The sequence below is a fragment of the Stenella coeruleoalba genome (assembly GCF_951394435.1).
Source record: "Stenella coeruleoalba genome assembly, chromosome: 21".
Taxonomy (NCBI): Eukaryota; Metazoa; Chordata; class Mammalia; order Artiodactyla; family Delphinidae; genus Stenella; species Stenella coeruleoalba.
The window spans coordinates 30,628,769-30,643,392 of record NC_137167.1 but is presented as its reverse complement, the minus strand read 5'-3'; the positions used below and the strand labels follow the sequence as shown (position 1 = coordinate 30,643,392).

The following is a 14,624-nucleotide window of genomic DNA, read 5'->3' as shown; positions in this document are numbered from 1 at the left end:
ACTGCTTCTATGAAACGTCCGGAACAGGCAAATCCACCAAAAGAGAAAGTAGATTCGTGGTTTACGTACACACAGGAGTGACTAAGGGGTGTGGAGGGCGTAATGAAGAGTGACTTGCGGATGGGTCCAGGGTTTATAAGGGGGATGAGGAAACGCTCTGGAGTTAAATGATGCTAATGGTCGTAGAACTCTGTGAACACAGAGACCACTACACTGTACACTTTAAGTGTACACGGTGAGTTTTTATGGTATGTGAATCTCAGCTCAATAATGATGATAATAATAATAATAGGTATATTATTATTAATATATATCTATCATTAATTATATCCTGTGAAATTAAAGGCAATGAAGATACATCAATAAGAATCCGTCTACTTCTATGTGCAGTTTAAGTGCTTAAAGAAGTAAAGACTTCTTTAAAAATGTTGAAAAGGTAAAGACTCTTTGTCTTTCATTTTACACTTAGCAAATATGGGAAGTATTTATACAGTAGCTGAAAGTGCTGTCTCTTCAGAGACCTCTCTCTCTCTGAAGCTAAGTAAACGGTAAGAGTCATTTAATTCCTAATTTCTATTTTAAATTCCCCACCTTCCCATCCCCCATCACTTCTTAGTTTTGCTAATTCTCTTATGATTAGGAAATCATGACTGTCAAAATCCTCAGTGAGGCTAACAGACTCCTCATCCAGACAGACTGTTTTTCTAGCCAGTATTTTTACTGTCACCCTGCCATGGCTGAAATTGAACTGCCTTTGTCTTTTGTATACACACAAACACAGACATGCACACATGTGTGTACATATATAACATATCCCAATGTTACCAGAAACCTGGAAAACCGGGCCTTCTTTTCATTTTTATTTGTCATTGTATTAATGATGCACTGCATAAATAAATGTAAACGAGCTATTTACTATAATAATAATGTTTGAGATATTAATAAGTTTTACACAAAATTAACCAATAAAAGTACAATCTTCCTGATTCAGTTAAAGAATATACACATATTTAAACCTCTGGGAGTAGGGTAAAGTTACCTCCAGTTATAAACATGCCAGGAGCACCGGGAACCCAGGCCAAGCACTGCACAGAAGCTACTGCACTGGGAAAATTAAATGTTGTTATGCAACAAAGTGATTCCGAATCTACCAGGCGAATTCCACGATGCAAATTAGCCACTAGGAGGTAATCAGTAGACAGTGGGTCCCATTCCAGGGCTGTAACGGGATCCTCTTCGTCGGTCCCTTCAAGAGATTCAGGTCTCAGAACATGTTTCTGACTTTTACTACCTATTAAAATGTAAAGAGCATGATTTTAAACAAAATTTCCAAAATAAGATTAATCACTGAGATCACATGAACTTTCTCCTTGCATACCACTGATCTCTGAGGGTCCTGGGAATACAAGTCTGGCATTTCTATGCAGAAGTCATAACTGACAAGGGAATGCAGGGGAATTAGAGTTTGCCCTAAGGATGAAAGTCGTACTGGACTGCTTTGCCTTGGCAATCCCCAGTACCCTGCATGTTTTTCTATTTGTTACTGAAAAGCTGTAAGAAAAAGACGTAGGAAAATAATATACATCATCTTGTCATCAACTACAATTTCACTGAGTTACAACAGCATAGGAATAGGGAAGTGTTTACCGAAGGGAAGAACAACGTGTTCTGACTAAAAGCACAGACTTTGGAGGGCTGCCTGGGTCCAGATCCTAGTCCCAAGATACTTAATCTCTGTGTGCTCAGTTTTTTATTTTACAGTGGAGAACATAACGATACCAGAGTTTGTTTGTTTGTTCAAGAGTAAACGAGTTAGTTGCTTGAAGTGCTTCAAACAGTGGGGCATACGATAAACAGCATACCAATGTTTGTTGTCATCCGTCCTCATTCATCCTATCACTTGTCATATCATAATTCGCTCCTGGCTACCAGAACAAAGAGGCAGCCAGAAAAACAGGGAGATGAAACAGTGAGATTAAGTGAAGAAAAGGATCAGCAAACAATCCTCTTATTTCTTCCAAAATATATACACGCTGGCGATACGGGGAAAAAAAGGCCTTTGCTAACGCACCAATGGGGACTCCAATTAAACAGTTCTCTCGTTCACAAAAGAAAGGCAGTGAAACACTAAGTTTACAGATTACAACCTTAACAGAAGTACCAATTATTCCTAAGTACTGTAAACGTTGAAGAAGTGTCTATTTTTAAAATAACACTATTGAAAGATACCATAGCTCTTCCTGCAATGTCTTCGTTACATACTGTTTTTCAATGTATCAGATTATAAAAGCAGAAAAAATAGATCTCCTTGTATATATAAGATATTTGTAAAGTTAACTGAAAAATCTTATAGTTTCTGGCTTGAGGTTAATTCGTCAGAACATATTCTTTCAATATAATGGTATTCTTAGGTAGGGAGTATTTTATTTAGATATTTTGCAGATATAATCATAGAAGGTGCATGTGAAGCTTCTCTTATTGGACTTTATCAAACTTTTGCAATAACCATCAAGAAAAGTTTGCTTGCTTCTTCTTTCCCAAAATAAGCATCTTTAAAGTTGCTATTTGATAAAATAAACAGTAATGAATATTAATATAGTTGATCATTACAAACCACAGAGAGGTAGAAAAATGATTAACCTAAGTTAATCAGCTATTTAAGTAATTATTAGGTATTTGAATGTGCCCGTTAGTATCTATGGTTATTAAAAATATTCCAGGGCTTCCCTGGTGGCGCAGTGGTTGACAGTCCGCCTGCCGATGCAGGGGACACAGGTTCGTGCCCTGGTCCGGGAAGATCCCACATGCCGCGGAGCAGCTGGGCCCGTGAGCCATGGCCGCTGAGCCTGCGCGTCCGGAGCCTGTGCTCCGCAGTGAGAGAGGCCACAGCAGTGAGAGGCCTGCGTACCGCAAAAAAAAAAAAATGTATTTAAAATAAAATGAACACACCATTGTAAAGCAATTATACACCAATAAAGATGTTAAAAAATAAATAAATAAAATAAAATGGTCCGATGGATAAAGAAGATGTGGCACACATATACAATGGAATATTACTCAGCCATAAAAAGAAATGAAATTGAGTTATTTGTAGTGAGGTGGATGGACCTAGAGTCTGTCATACAGAGTGAAGTAAGTCAGAAAGAGAAAAACAAATACCGTATGCTAACACATATATATGGAATCTAAAAGAAAAAAATAACGGTCATGAAGAACCTAGGGGTAAGATGGGAATAAAGACACAGGCCTACTAGAGCATGGATTTGAGGATATGGGGAGGGGGAAGGGTAAGCTGTGACAAAGCAAGAGAGTGGCATGGACGTATATTCACTACCAAGCGTAAAATAGATAGCTAGTTCCCACTAAGCAGCCGCACAGCACAGGGAGATCAGCTCGGTGCCTTGTGACCACCTAGAGGGGTGGGACAGGGAGGGTGGGAGGGAGGGAGACGCAAGAGGGAAGAGATATGGGAACATATGTATATGTATAACTGATTCACTTTGTTATAAAGCAGAAATTAACACACCATTGTAAAGCAATTATACTCCAATAAAGATGTTAAAAAAATAAAATAAAAATAAAAAATAGTGTTAAAAAATTAAAAAATAAAATAAAATGGCCTGACCTTATCAATAATTTATATAGCTTTTTTTTTAACATTAGAAAGATCATTCCCTAAGGAAAGAAAAGATTTATTTGGATGTTCACTGTTCTGTTCAATTTCAATTTCTTCTTTCTTCTATTAATTTCAGATAAATTGAATGTAATACGCCTTGTGAAAGTAGTTATTCTAATCCTGAAGCAGCACTTTCATCCATCTACCTAGTGAACCAGGAGTCACATCCATCAACAGATACCAATGGCGAAAAGCACGTTTTTCAAATGTCAGCAGTGCTGACTTACAAGTGGAGAACTGTTCATCTAATTTTTCAATTTTTTATTATATATTTTGTTATTGTTTAAATTTTAAAAATACACATAAACTAATTTCTCAGACCTTTCCACTGAGCCATGTTAATTAACTAATAGAGCTACACAGAGTTATTGTTCCTTTTTATCCTAAGTTCAAACTCTTTGCTAAGGAGCTGTGACAACTAAATGGTATTTTACAAGCAGGTGCGAAAATATTTTTGAGTAGTATTAGTAAGTTATTATATAATCCAGCTGTAGGTCCTTTGTCATTCAGGCCATTTTCTTAGTAAATACGCAGAATGAAACAACTGACTTTAAAAAGTAAAAATGCAGGACAAATGCCTGACAGGGGTTAACTCGAAGTAAAATCCAGAGAGCTGAGTTAAATGTACCACGACGCCTCACAAGTAAGATTTACTTCCAATGGTTATTTGGAATTGGCATAGTGCTGGATAATATTTGCACAACTATTATTTAAAAATTAAAATACTGTTAACTTTCTATGCTGTGTAAATAAGAAATTATATATGCTGAGAAAAATAATATTTAAGAGACCTGACTAGTAAAATTCTTACCTGGTTGAAAAATTGATAGACTTCCATCAATATGACCGAAGACAACTTTCCCCTTTTTCTGGGTATGCCATCTGAATATACAGATATCAGACAGGAAGCTATGGGCTTCTCTGTGCACGGTCACGCCACTGTCCGGTCCTGAGATGGTCCAGATGAACAGTGGGCCTCTCTGGGAAGCAAACGCCACTGCGTCATCTGCATTCCAGCACCAGCTGAGAGAGGCAGGCGTCCCTGGAATAAATTAGATACAGATACACAGTAGAGAAACATGGCATAAGATCGTACCGTTAAATGTGATTTGCATCCTACCTTTCTACAACAACTAAAATACAAGACTGTGTTCATTATTAAAAAATATTACCTTCTTACTCGGAAATTTGATTTATAAAGTAACCCTAAAGGCTGCAGGGAACATATGCAGGGTGCTTCTATGATGAAAAAGTACCTAGTTTCTGGTTTGAAACTACTAATATGATCATATGCTTCACATACTCAAAGAAATGTATAGAGTTCTTTCTTTCTTTCAGAAAACTATATATTAAAGCAATAAATTCTTACTGAGTTTTTGTGTATAAGACCTGCTTTAGGCGTTCTAGGTATACAAGTTAATATAGGAGACAATTCCTGCTTTAAAGGATCTTAAGTATAAATTGGGGAGATGATTACATTTATGAAAAGTTGCATGCTACTATAAGGATTTATTTATTTATTTATTTATTTTTGCGGTACGCGGGCCTCTCATTGTTGTGGCCTCTCCCGCTGCGGAGCACAGGCTCCAGACGCGCAGGCTCAGCGGCCATGGCTCACGGGCCCAGCCGCTCCGCGGCATGTGGGATCTTCCCGGACTGGGGCACGAACCTGTGTCTCCTGCATCGGCAGGCGGACTCTCAACCACTGCGCCACCAGGGAAGCCCCTATAAGGATTTAATAACAACAAAATTAACACTACAAACTACTTCTTATCAGGAGTTGGATTTAAGTCTTGGTTTTGCCTCGGATGATCTAAACAAGCCACTTTACCTCTGTAAACCTGTTTCCTCACATAAAAGAGACATGACTAAAAATAGCTGACCACCTGTTTCACATGAAAGTTAGGGCAAGAAAAAATAATGATGTATGTAAAAATCCTTTTTAAACTAAAAGACAAAATACGAAAGTTAACTGTTAGTCTCCTGTTATTGTGATCAAATAAATAATAGATGAAATAAATGTTATGGTAAATTTATGACTCAGGAGACAGACTGTGAATCTCCCGACATAGAATCGGAATCATCAAACTGAATATGCATATCAGATCGTGCGGAGTTAGGGCCCAGGAATCTATTTTTAACAAGGTTCTCCAAATGATTTTTATGTGTATAAGGGTTTGTGACCGTTTGGGCTACTGCCCTGGAAAGAAACTGGATTTGAATTACACCTTGAAGGAACAGCAGAGTTTCGATACGTGGGTCAAGACGTATTTCCCAGGAAGAGGAAACGCTACGAACAAAGACACAGGGTTGAAAGTTGTTCATTGACCGTAAATTCAGTTTGTGTCAGCAGCCTACAATGTGCCAAGAGGCAGAAGCTAAAGCTGATTCACTTGGTTATAAAGCGGAAACGAACACCCCACTGTAAAGCAGTTATACTCCAATAAAGATGTTAAAAAAAAAGGGAGAGAAAAGAAACTGTTTCAGGGCTTGACATACAATGGGAACTCCATAAATACTCACTGAATGAACGAATGAGTACACAAATAAGGCCAATAAAAAAGCTGTTTGGTTTTCGGATACATTAACAGAAGTAGAATTTCCCCAATAAGGGATAAGACATGCTGTATGGGTCAAACCACCACAGCCCACTTGAAGGAAGCCACTGGAATGATGGCTCTCGGAATGTGTGTTTTGAGAAGCACAGCAAGGAAGAGAAAGGACCAGAAACGATGTCCTGTAGTTATAATAGAAAACTGCTATACTGGCTTGTCACACGCAAGCACTTCTAAGAGCTCTACAAATAATCCACTCATTTAATTCTCTCAACAATATTCTGAGATAGGCAGGTAGTAGTATTCTCCACTGTTAACAGTTTTTTTTTTTTTTCTGAAAGTGTATTATTAAGTGTGACATTTTTCAGGTTGGTGACAATTTTTTAACCTTTTACATTTAAACAAAGTAATACTCATTTTCTTTTAAGTGACTTTTTTAATATTAAGAAAAAAGAATGATGAAGTAAAAAGAATACAGAGGCATGTTCAAGTTCAACAGCCGGATGTGGAAGTTCTAATATTTATTTTTTTTAAAGTTGACAATGCAAACTTCTACTTTGTTTAAACTGGATTCTGAAAAGAAAAAAGGAGTCTAAGCCTTTTCAAAGGGGATTATTTTAAATGAAAATGACCAAAAATATTCATAATTTTTCCAAATAAAATATCAAAACTTTCAATCTTTAAATTAAGATCTTTGAAAACATAAGGAATTTACCCTGAAATTTTTCAGAAAAAGGAAAAATATATAAAATTGATCAAAACTGTTACCACAATTATTTAATCATTCTACACATGTTAATGAAAAAGTCTTATTTAATTGCATATTCAGTGGCAAAGGAAGCTATGGTGCACACAGCTGATGAACAGAAATCTCTTCCACAATGAATGGATGTGATGCATATGGTGTTTGATGACAAATCACTAGGTAATGGTATCATAATATGCTGTCTAATCTGTCCTTATGCATAACATTTAGAAAGTGTTACTATGCAGTTACAGTCTAGTATAGATTTTGTGGGACAACTTTATAAGCACAATGGCATTGTATAACATTTTTAGTTTATGTCGCATAAAATATGGAAAGAATTTTAAGGAGTATTTATTGTGTTATTTAAAATTAATCTCACACAAAGCTGTATTTCAAGTAGTGGGAAAGTGCACTGTTGATCAATATAAACAATACTGGTAAAACCGTAGGATCTGTGATTGGTGGAGAAAGGGCTATGACCAGAAAAACATGAAATCTTGATCGAGGCTATCACTGTTTATACACCACAAAGCTTTGTACCAAACCTAATTTGGCTTTTTCTCATTGGAGTAGTGAAAACCTTAAGGAAAACTGTTACTTACGTTAATGGGAGCTCACTGAATAGATGACTTTTAAAAAGATTTTGCTCAGAGATTGAAGCAAACTACTCACTGTCTAATACTGAAATTCATTGGTCGCTGCAAGTGAAAATAATAAGCAGCGTATGTGAACTTGGGAAGGAGATGCTCATTTTCCTAGCTGAAAATATCTGGTAAATATTTTTTAGGACAAAAGTTACATAACAAAATTGGTGTGTTTTTCGGGTGTTTTCAGCATTCCTAACGACCTAAATTTGAAAAGACAAGGGAAAAGCCATACTCAACCTATGTCGAACATACCCAAAGGTTCCAAAAGGCATCATTATTGTTATATTGGAAGCAAGATTTAAATACAATTGCCTATGACTCCTCAATATTGTTGTTACACACTGAAAAGAATATTATAAAGAAACTCTGTGAAAAGTAAAGTTTGTGACACTGTCACATCTCAGTTTACTATCTCAAAGTTACAACCAGTATTTTTTAGAGAAAAGGCTGAATATGGAAAATATATCCAGCAGGAGCTTTCAAAAACACAATCGGTAATTGAGCCACACTCAGCACTCAAAAAGAGAACTGAACTATTATGACATTTAACACAGAAAAATGATTATTTAACTTCATCATCATTATGGGGTAAGATGCTAGGTAGAAAGAAAGTAATGATATTACGCCATTCACAAAGATCTATTTGCATAAACTAGAACTTTCTACTTTGACCTAAAAATATAGGAAAAAGTCAACTCAGCAGAGCAGTGACTACATGCGTCATACTGTCTTTGTATGTTTCAAGCAAGGCCAATTGTCTCATTGAGAAAATAGTATCTAATTATTATTTTTATATTTATTTTGGAATTTTTAATATTATATTTAAATATTAATAAAGTTATTTGGTGTTGACTATGTTTTTTAATTGATCAGTGTACTAAGTCTGATCATTTCATGAAATTTTGTTTCAGTTTTGTACACATGCACATACACAATAATGAGTCATGATGTGAAATGTGTTTCTTATATAGATTACCATTAGAAAGCTTGAAAAACACTACTTTAAAACTTGAGCTAATTGAAATAAAATATTTTGCTTATTGAAATAATAGGAAAAAAACTGAGGTATAATTCACATGTAACATTCTATTTATTTTCATTCAATAAAATAAATCCCAGTTATAGGTATACCTTTCGTATTGTCGAGTTTAGCAATGACTTTTTGTTCTGCAACATTCCAAATGATCACTAAATTATCGGTACTGCCACTTGCAAACAGATCAGGGTTATGTGGACACCAAGAGATAGCTGTGATTGTTTTTTTATGTTCAGACATAATTGCGTGAAGTTTGAATTCATTATAACGGTGATCCAACTAAAAAATATATAAATAAAACATGTCAGTGCTTCTTTCTATGTAATACACTTTCCATTAATAATCACATTATTTTTAAAAAACTACATACATGAAAATTAGTACACCTAATAACAAGATATGAACATAATTCAAGCCTTGGTCTACTTTCAAGTGAATTCAAATGTATTCAATTTGAAAGAAATCATTTTCCAAAAAAATAAAAGAGAATTGAATTAAACATACCAATTTTAAAAAGAAGTAACAATAAATGTACATTTAAATATGCATAATAATTCAGAGACTTATTTTCCATAGCTCTATTTATGAGGGAAAAACACCTTGTTCTTAAAATATTAAAATATATTCTGCAAATTTTTAACTTATATTTGAGTCAAAAAAATGTAGGTTAAATAAGCCAGCTGCTCATTACTACATTATTAAGATGTCCAAAGTTTGCAGAGCAACGGTATCATTTGGACCTGTTTTATGTTATTGCTTTTTGGAAGGGGCATTATGTTGTGTTTTTATACGTAAGTGGACAAAAGGAATAGCCTAGTTTTCCTATTTTCTTTGTAAATGTGCCATTAATTAGTGGATCAATTCATCTTTCTATCAGTTTTACCATGTTTGAGATGTATATACTGTATATGTCATTTTGTTGAACCTGGTTTTTCCCTTTAACACATAACAAACCTTTCACAGTGTTACGTAAGAGTTACTCAAACCATTATCCTATTAACTATTAACTACACCAACCTTTCTTTAACCGTATACTTGCCGTAAAATCCTAACTGCTAACTGTCACCCAAGTTTATTTGTATTAACTTCTAAATCAGGGTAATTTTTAGTTTGTTTTAGTCTTTAATAACACGCAAACTTTCTTCATAGGTTTTTTAGATTAATCTTTTAGCTTAATCTTCCTAAGTATTCAAGTCATAAAATGTCATCATTAAACAAGATATATGCAAACATTAAAAAAATTAAGTTTCGCCTTCATCCACTTTCTTACCTTCCTGACTCCTCAGAGGAATAGTTTTCCCTGCCTGATAAATTCTTCTTCTTTAGGAGGAAGTAAAAGACAAGACAATAGGGACCAAAGATTAAGGGAGAAATTTCTGAAGAGGAAGCTTAGCAACACACATAGGGTGGTAATGAGGTAGATGGCAAAACAAAAGGGGCATTTAGAAGGCTTGCTCCTGTCTTCTGGGGAACGGGAAGTGACAAAAAGATGTGAGTTACATTGAAATTGCATTTTGATTGCTAGATATTTCCTCAATCTTGAGAAATGGACTACATAAAATCTTAGCATTGTGGAAACTTAATTGGTTTATAGATGAATGCTATTATTTCTTAAATTTTCAATAAACTACAACACTGTTAGCAATTTAAAGGAATTTTTACTCCAGAATAAAGCAATAATTTTTTTTCACTCTTAACTGAAGTGAGTTGGTATTTCAAGATAAAAAAAATTCAAGAAACATTTACTAAGTGCTTACTAAGTGCCAGAGAGTGTGCAGTAACTTGAGAATTCAAAGATGAGAAAGACCCATTCTGGTCAATGGAAGCATGTAGAGACGCAATCCATTCCATAAGGTCCTTCACTAAGAACGAGGAAAAAGCAGAATGTAGAAAAGAGCTTATACATTTGAGCTGACATTTGAAAGATGAGAAAACGTATCTGGACAGGCAATGTGGGCAAACTGAAAAATTAGTGCAAGCACAGGCAAGATACAGAAGAGTCTGAGTAGTTTTGGAAAAGGCAATGATCTCAGGGTCTGGAGCACAAGGTGACAGGGAGACGGAGACAGGAAGATCATGAAAGGATGTCATACCATGAGGTTGGATGTTAATATTAAGGAATGAGGAGTGACTGAAGACTGAAAAGTTTAGATTTGCATTATAGATGACTGGTTACACTGAAGGATAAATTAGAGGGAGTCAAGATAGAGGCAAAGAGAATATTAAGAAACTGTTATAGTAGTTTAGGTGAGAAGGATATGAAGAAGGGAGTAAAAGGTAGAAAGTACCAGAATCAGTCCTGGTTACCTAGGGTGCAGGACGTGAGTAGAAGAGGGAGTCGGTGATAACTCTCACATCTGTGGTTTAGACTAATGGTTAGTGGGTGACACTGAAATACTGGCTCCAGGTTTAAGAAGAAAAACTGGACTTGGATTTATGATGCTCATGTCACCTCTATATGAAAAAATTCAGAAGGCCGTTGGCTGTGTAGATTGGGAACTGATAAGAGACGTCTGCATGGAGTCAGCACATGAAAAAAGGTAGTGATAAAGGTGATAGTCCCAAGTGATAAAGGTGATAGTCCCAAGACTATCTCAAAATATGTTACAACTGCACTATTTTTAATAGAAGGCTCTCTAAAGGACTACTCACTTCTTCAACTGATAAGACTATTTTCTCGTATCACATGTTACTGAGTAAGGTTTGAAATAAATGGACACATGAATTCCATTTAATTATATGGGAATATAGTTTAAAAGAATTAAGAACTACTTGTTCACCATTCATAAAACAGGATCTTTAATTCTTGAAGAAATTCTTTTTGATGAATAGCACCAAAATAGGATTACTAAATCAATTAAGAATTTGCTAATAATTTAATATTATGATATGGGCATTTTCTAAAAGCTTGACTTGGAAAACTAACAGAGTATAAATAGTAACAAAATATACAATAAAATACCAATATCAATAAAGTTACAGCATTAAGCTTTTCAAGTATTAATTAAATAGTAATTTTACCTGATAAAAGGAAAACTTGGAAAGAATCAGCATTCTTTTACCTGATAAACATAGATGGCCAGGGTAGCGCAGTACGCAAACCTGTCTCCATTGGCAACGCACACATCTTTGTTCCATGGCTGACATCCAGCAGCCAGCAGTCCCACTTGTCTTACCTGGGACATGTTTGCCTTGAGGAACAAATTCAGAGGCATATCAGTCAATTCCATTATTCAATAAACTTCCTCTTCTTTGTTTTACATCTGTTTTCTTCAATCCTTATCTTTACGCCCTGAAAACATTTTCTACTAGCGCCATCAATCTCAGCGTCTACTTTCAAAGAACAGGAGTTGAAATCTCCAAATGTCAACGAACATCAAGGCAGGTCACTTCAGTTAAGGAAGCGAGAGATTATAAAATAAATGACGGCTGACACTTGACCAAGGGTTGGTAATCCTACCAGGAGTGACAAGGACCAGAGTGAAATAGAAAGTGTATATCCTATCTAAAGGGTCTGGTACCACTGGAGAAGGTTACTCCATGTTGCCAGATTTCTGGAACTTCCCAAGGAAATGGAAATATCCAGATGTTTATGTAAACGTACCAATTTTAAACACTGGCAATTCCTTCAAGGCAGCAAATTCAGATGTTAAACACTGTGAGCCAATACAATATTGGGAGGATTGTGACCTCTGTCTCAGAACTTCAGTCTTCACATTGACGCTACGTCCTCACAGAAACTATTCGAGGTACACAAGGCAGGAATACAAACTGGCTTAACGGTGGTGTTCATTGTGAAGAGAGGACAGAGGAAGCTGGAAATTACAGAATATAAATCGTTTATGTGGCAGGGCAGAGGATTTTAGAGTAAAAGAGCCCAGAGTCAGTTACGTTATATCTCATTTATTTATAAAGCTACTTTCCTCTTTATATCTTTTCTAGTTCATATTTCCACTTCCTGAAAAAATCTCTTCTTTTTTCCTCTTCTCTTTCTTCTCCAATTTCTATCTTCATCCCATTAAATTCCTTTATCTGGGTGGAACTAGTGATATATTTCCCCAAAAAAGTAAATAATTTGCAGTGAAAACTGGCAGGATAAAAAAGCGGTGCTACCAACCTTTCGGTGCTTACAAGTATAAGAAACTGCTACAAATACCTGCTTTCTTCCTCCTCTAATGACACCTAGCATTCTGGATAAATTTTAAAAATACACTTTTTTTCAATTAGTAATGTTATGACAATATTACTTTTCATTGAAAATATACATTATCTCAACCACATGTGAATTAAATAGGCTGTTATAGTTTATCCTTGGTATGTATGATTACTATTAATGTTCGTGTGTAAACAAATTTTGAGTTTATATTTGGAAAAGAAACATAAGGGAAAGATATTTAAATATACAGGCAAAATGGAGTCATTTAATTTTCACTTTCTTCTAACTCTGTTTTACTTTTTAAAAAATTAATAAACTTTATTTTTAGAGCAGTTTGAGGTTTACAGCAAAACTGAGTAGAAATTAGAGATTTTCATTCGCCCCCCGGTTCCCCTACACGCACAAGCTCCGCCACTATCAACATCCCTACCAGATGGTACATTTGTTATAACGATGAACCTACCCTGACACATCATTACCATCCAAAGTCCAGAGTTTACATTAGGGTTCACTCTTGGAGTTGTACCTTCTACGGGTTTTGACAAATGCATAACGACATGCATCACCATTGTAGCATCATACAAAGTAGTTTCACGTAACCATTGATCTTTTTACTGTCTCCATAGCTTTGCCTTTTCCAGAATATAGCTGGAAATCATAGAGTATGGTGTTTTTTCCAGATCGGTTTCTTACACTTAGTAATATGTATTCAATGTCTTTTCATGGCTTGATAGCTCATTTCTTCTTAGCACTGAATAACAGTCCATTGTTTTGATGTACCGTGGTTTGTTGATCCATTCACCTATTGAAGGACATGTGGTTGTTTGCAAGTTTGGGCAATTATGAATAAAGCCACTATAAACATCTGTATGCAGGTTTTTGTCTGGACGTAACTTTTCAATTCATTTAGGTAAATAAGAAAGAGTGGAAAAGGAAGAGATTGCTGGATCCTGGTAAGGGTATGTTTATTTTGTAACAAACTATGGAACTGTCTTCCAAAGTGTCTGCCCCATTTTGCATTCCCACCAGCAATGAGTGAGAGTTCCTGCTGCTGTACATCCTCACCATCCTTCGGTGCTGTCAGTGTTTTAGATGGGCCATTCGAATAGGCACGTAGTAGTACCTCCCTGTCGTTTTAATTTGCAATTCCCTAATAACTTATGATGCTGGACATCTTTCCATAGCTTACATGTCATCTTCTTCAGTGATGTGTCTTTTCAAGTCTTTTTCCCTTTTATTTTTATTGAAGTATAGTTGATTTACAATGTTGTGTTAGCTTCAGACGTACAGAAAAGTGGTTCATATATATATATATATATATATATGTATTACTTTTCAGATTCTTTTCCATTTTAGGCTATTACAGGATATTGACTATAGTTCCCTGTGCTATACAGTAGGTCCTTGGTTTTTTTTAATTGGGGTGTTTGTCTTTTCTTGTTGAATTTTAAGAGTTCTCCACATATTCTGGGTAACAGTTATTAGATGGTCTTTGGCAAATATTTTCTCCGAGTCTGTGGCTTGTCTTCTTTTTCTCTTGACACTGTCTTTCACAGAGGAGAATATTTTAATTTAATAAAGTTTAGCATTCAATTTTTTATTTCATGGATCATGCCTTTGGTGTTGAATCTAAAAATTCATGGCCATACCCAAGGTCATCTAGGTTTCTCTTATGTTATCTTCTAGGAGTTTAATAGTTTTGTGTTTTACCTTTAGGGTCTAAAATCCATTTATGAAAGACGTAAGGTCTAGTCTAGATTAATTTTTTTGCATGTGGATGTCCAGTTCTAGTACCATTTGTTGAAA

At 35.4% G+C, this 14,624-nt stretch overlaps 1 protein-coding gene across 10 annotated transcripts in view; it reads right to left on the bottom strand.

Moving 5' to 3' along the window:
- Nucleotides 1–14,624, bottom strand: part of WDR17 (WD repeat domain 17) — a 79,388-nt gene that overhangs the window by 43,698 nt on the left and 21,066 nt on the right. For 7 of the 10 annotated variants that reach the window (XR_013825433.1, XM_079908924.1, XM_079908928.1 and 4 more), the window contains 4 exons: nucleotides 11,725–11,853; nucleotides 8,758–8,941; nucleotides 4,488–4,718; nucleotides 1,040–1,291 (listed from right to left, as the gene is read on the bottom strand). Coding sequence is in view for 9 of the 10 variants with exons in the window: in XM_079908924.1 (XP_079765050.1) it covers nucleotides 1,040–1,291; nucleotides 4,488–4,718; nucleotides 8,758–8,941; nucleotides 11,725–11,853 (796 nt within the window). In the remaining variant the exon portion in view is untranslated. Of the gene's footprint in view, nucleotides 1–1,039; nucleotides 1,292–4,487; nucleotides 4,719–8,757; nucleotides 8,942–11,724; nucleotides 11,854–12,266; nucleotides 12,781–14,624 lie in introns of those variants that run through there. The other 3 variants (XM_079908930.1, XM_079908931.1, XM_079908929.1) reach the window with 3 other exon arrangements.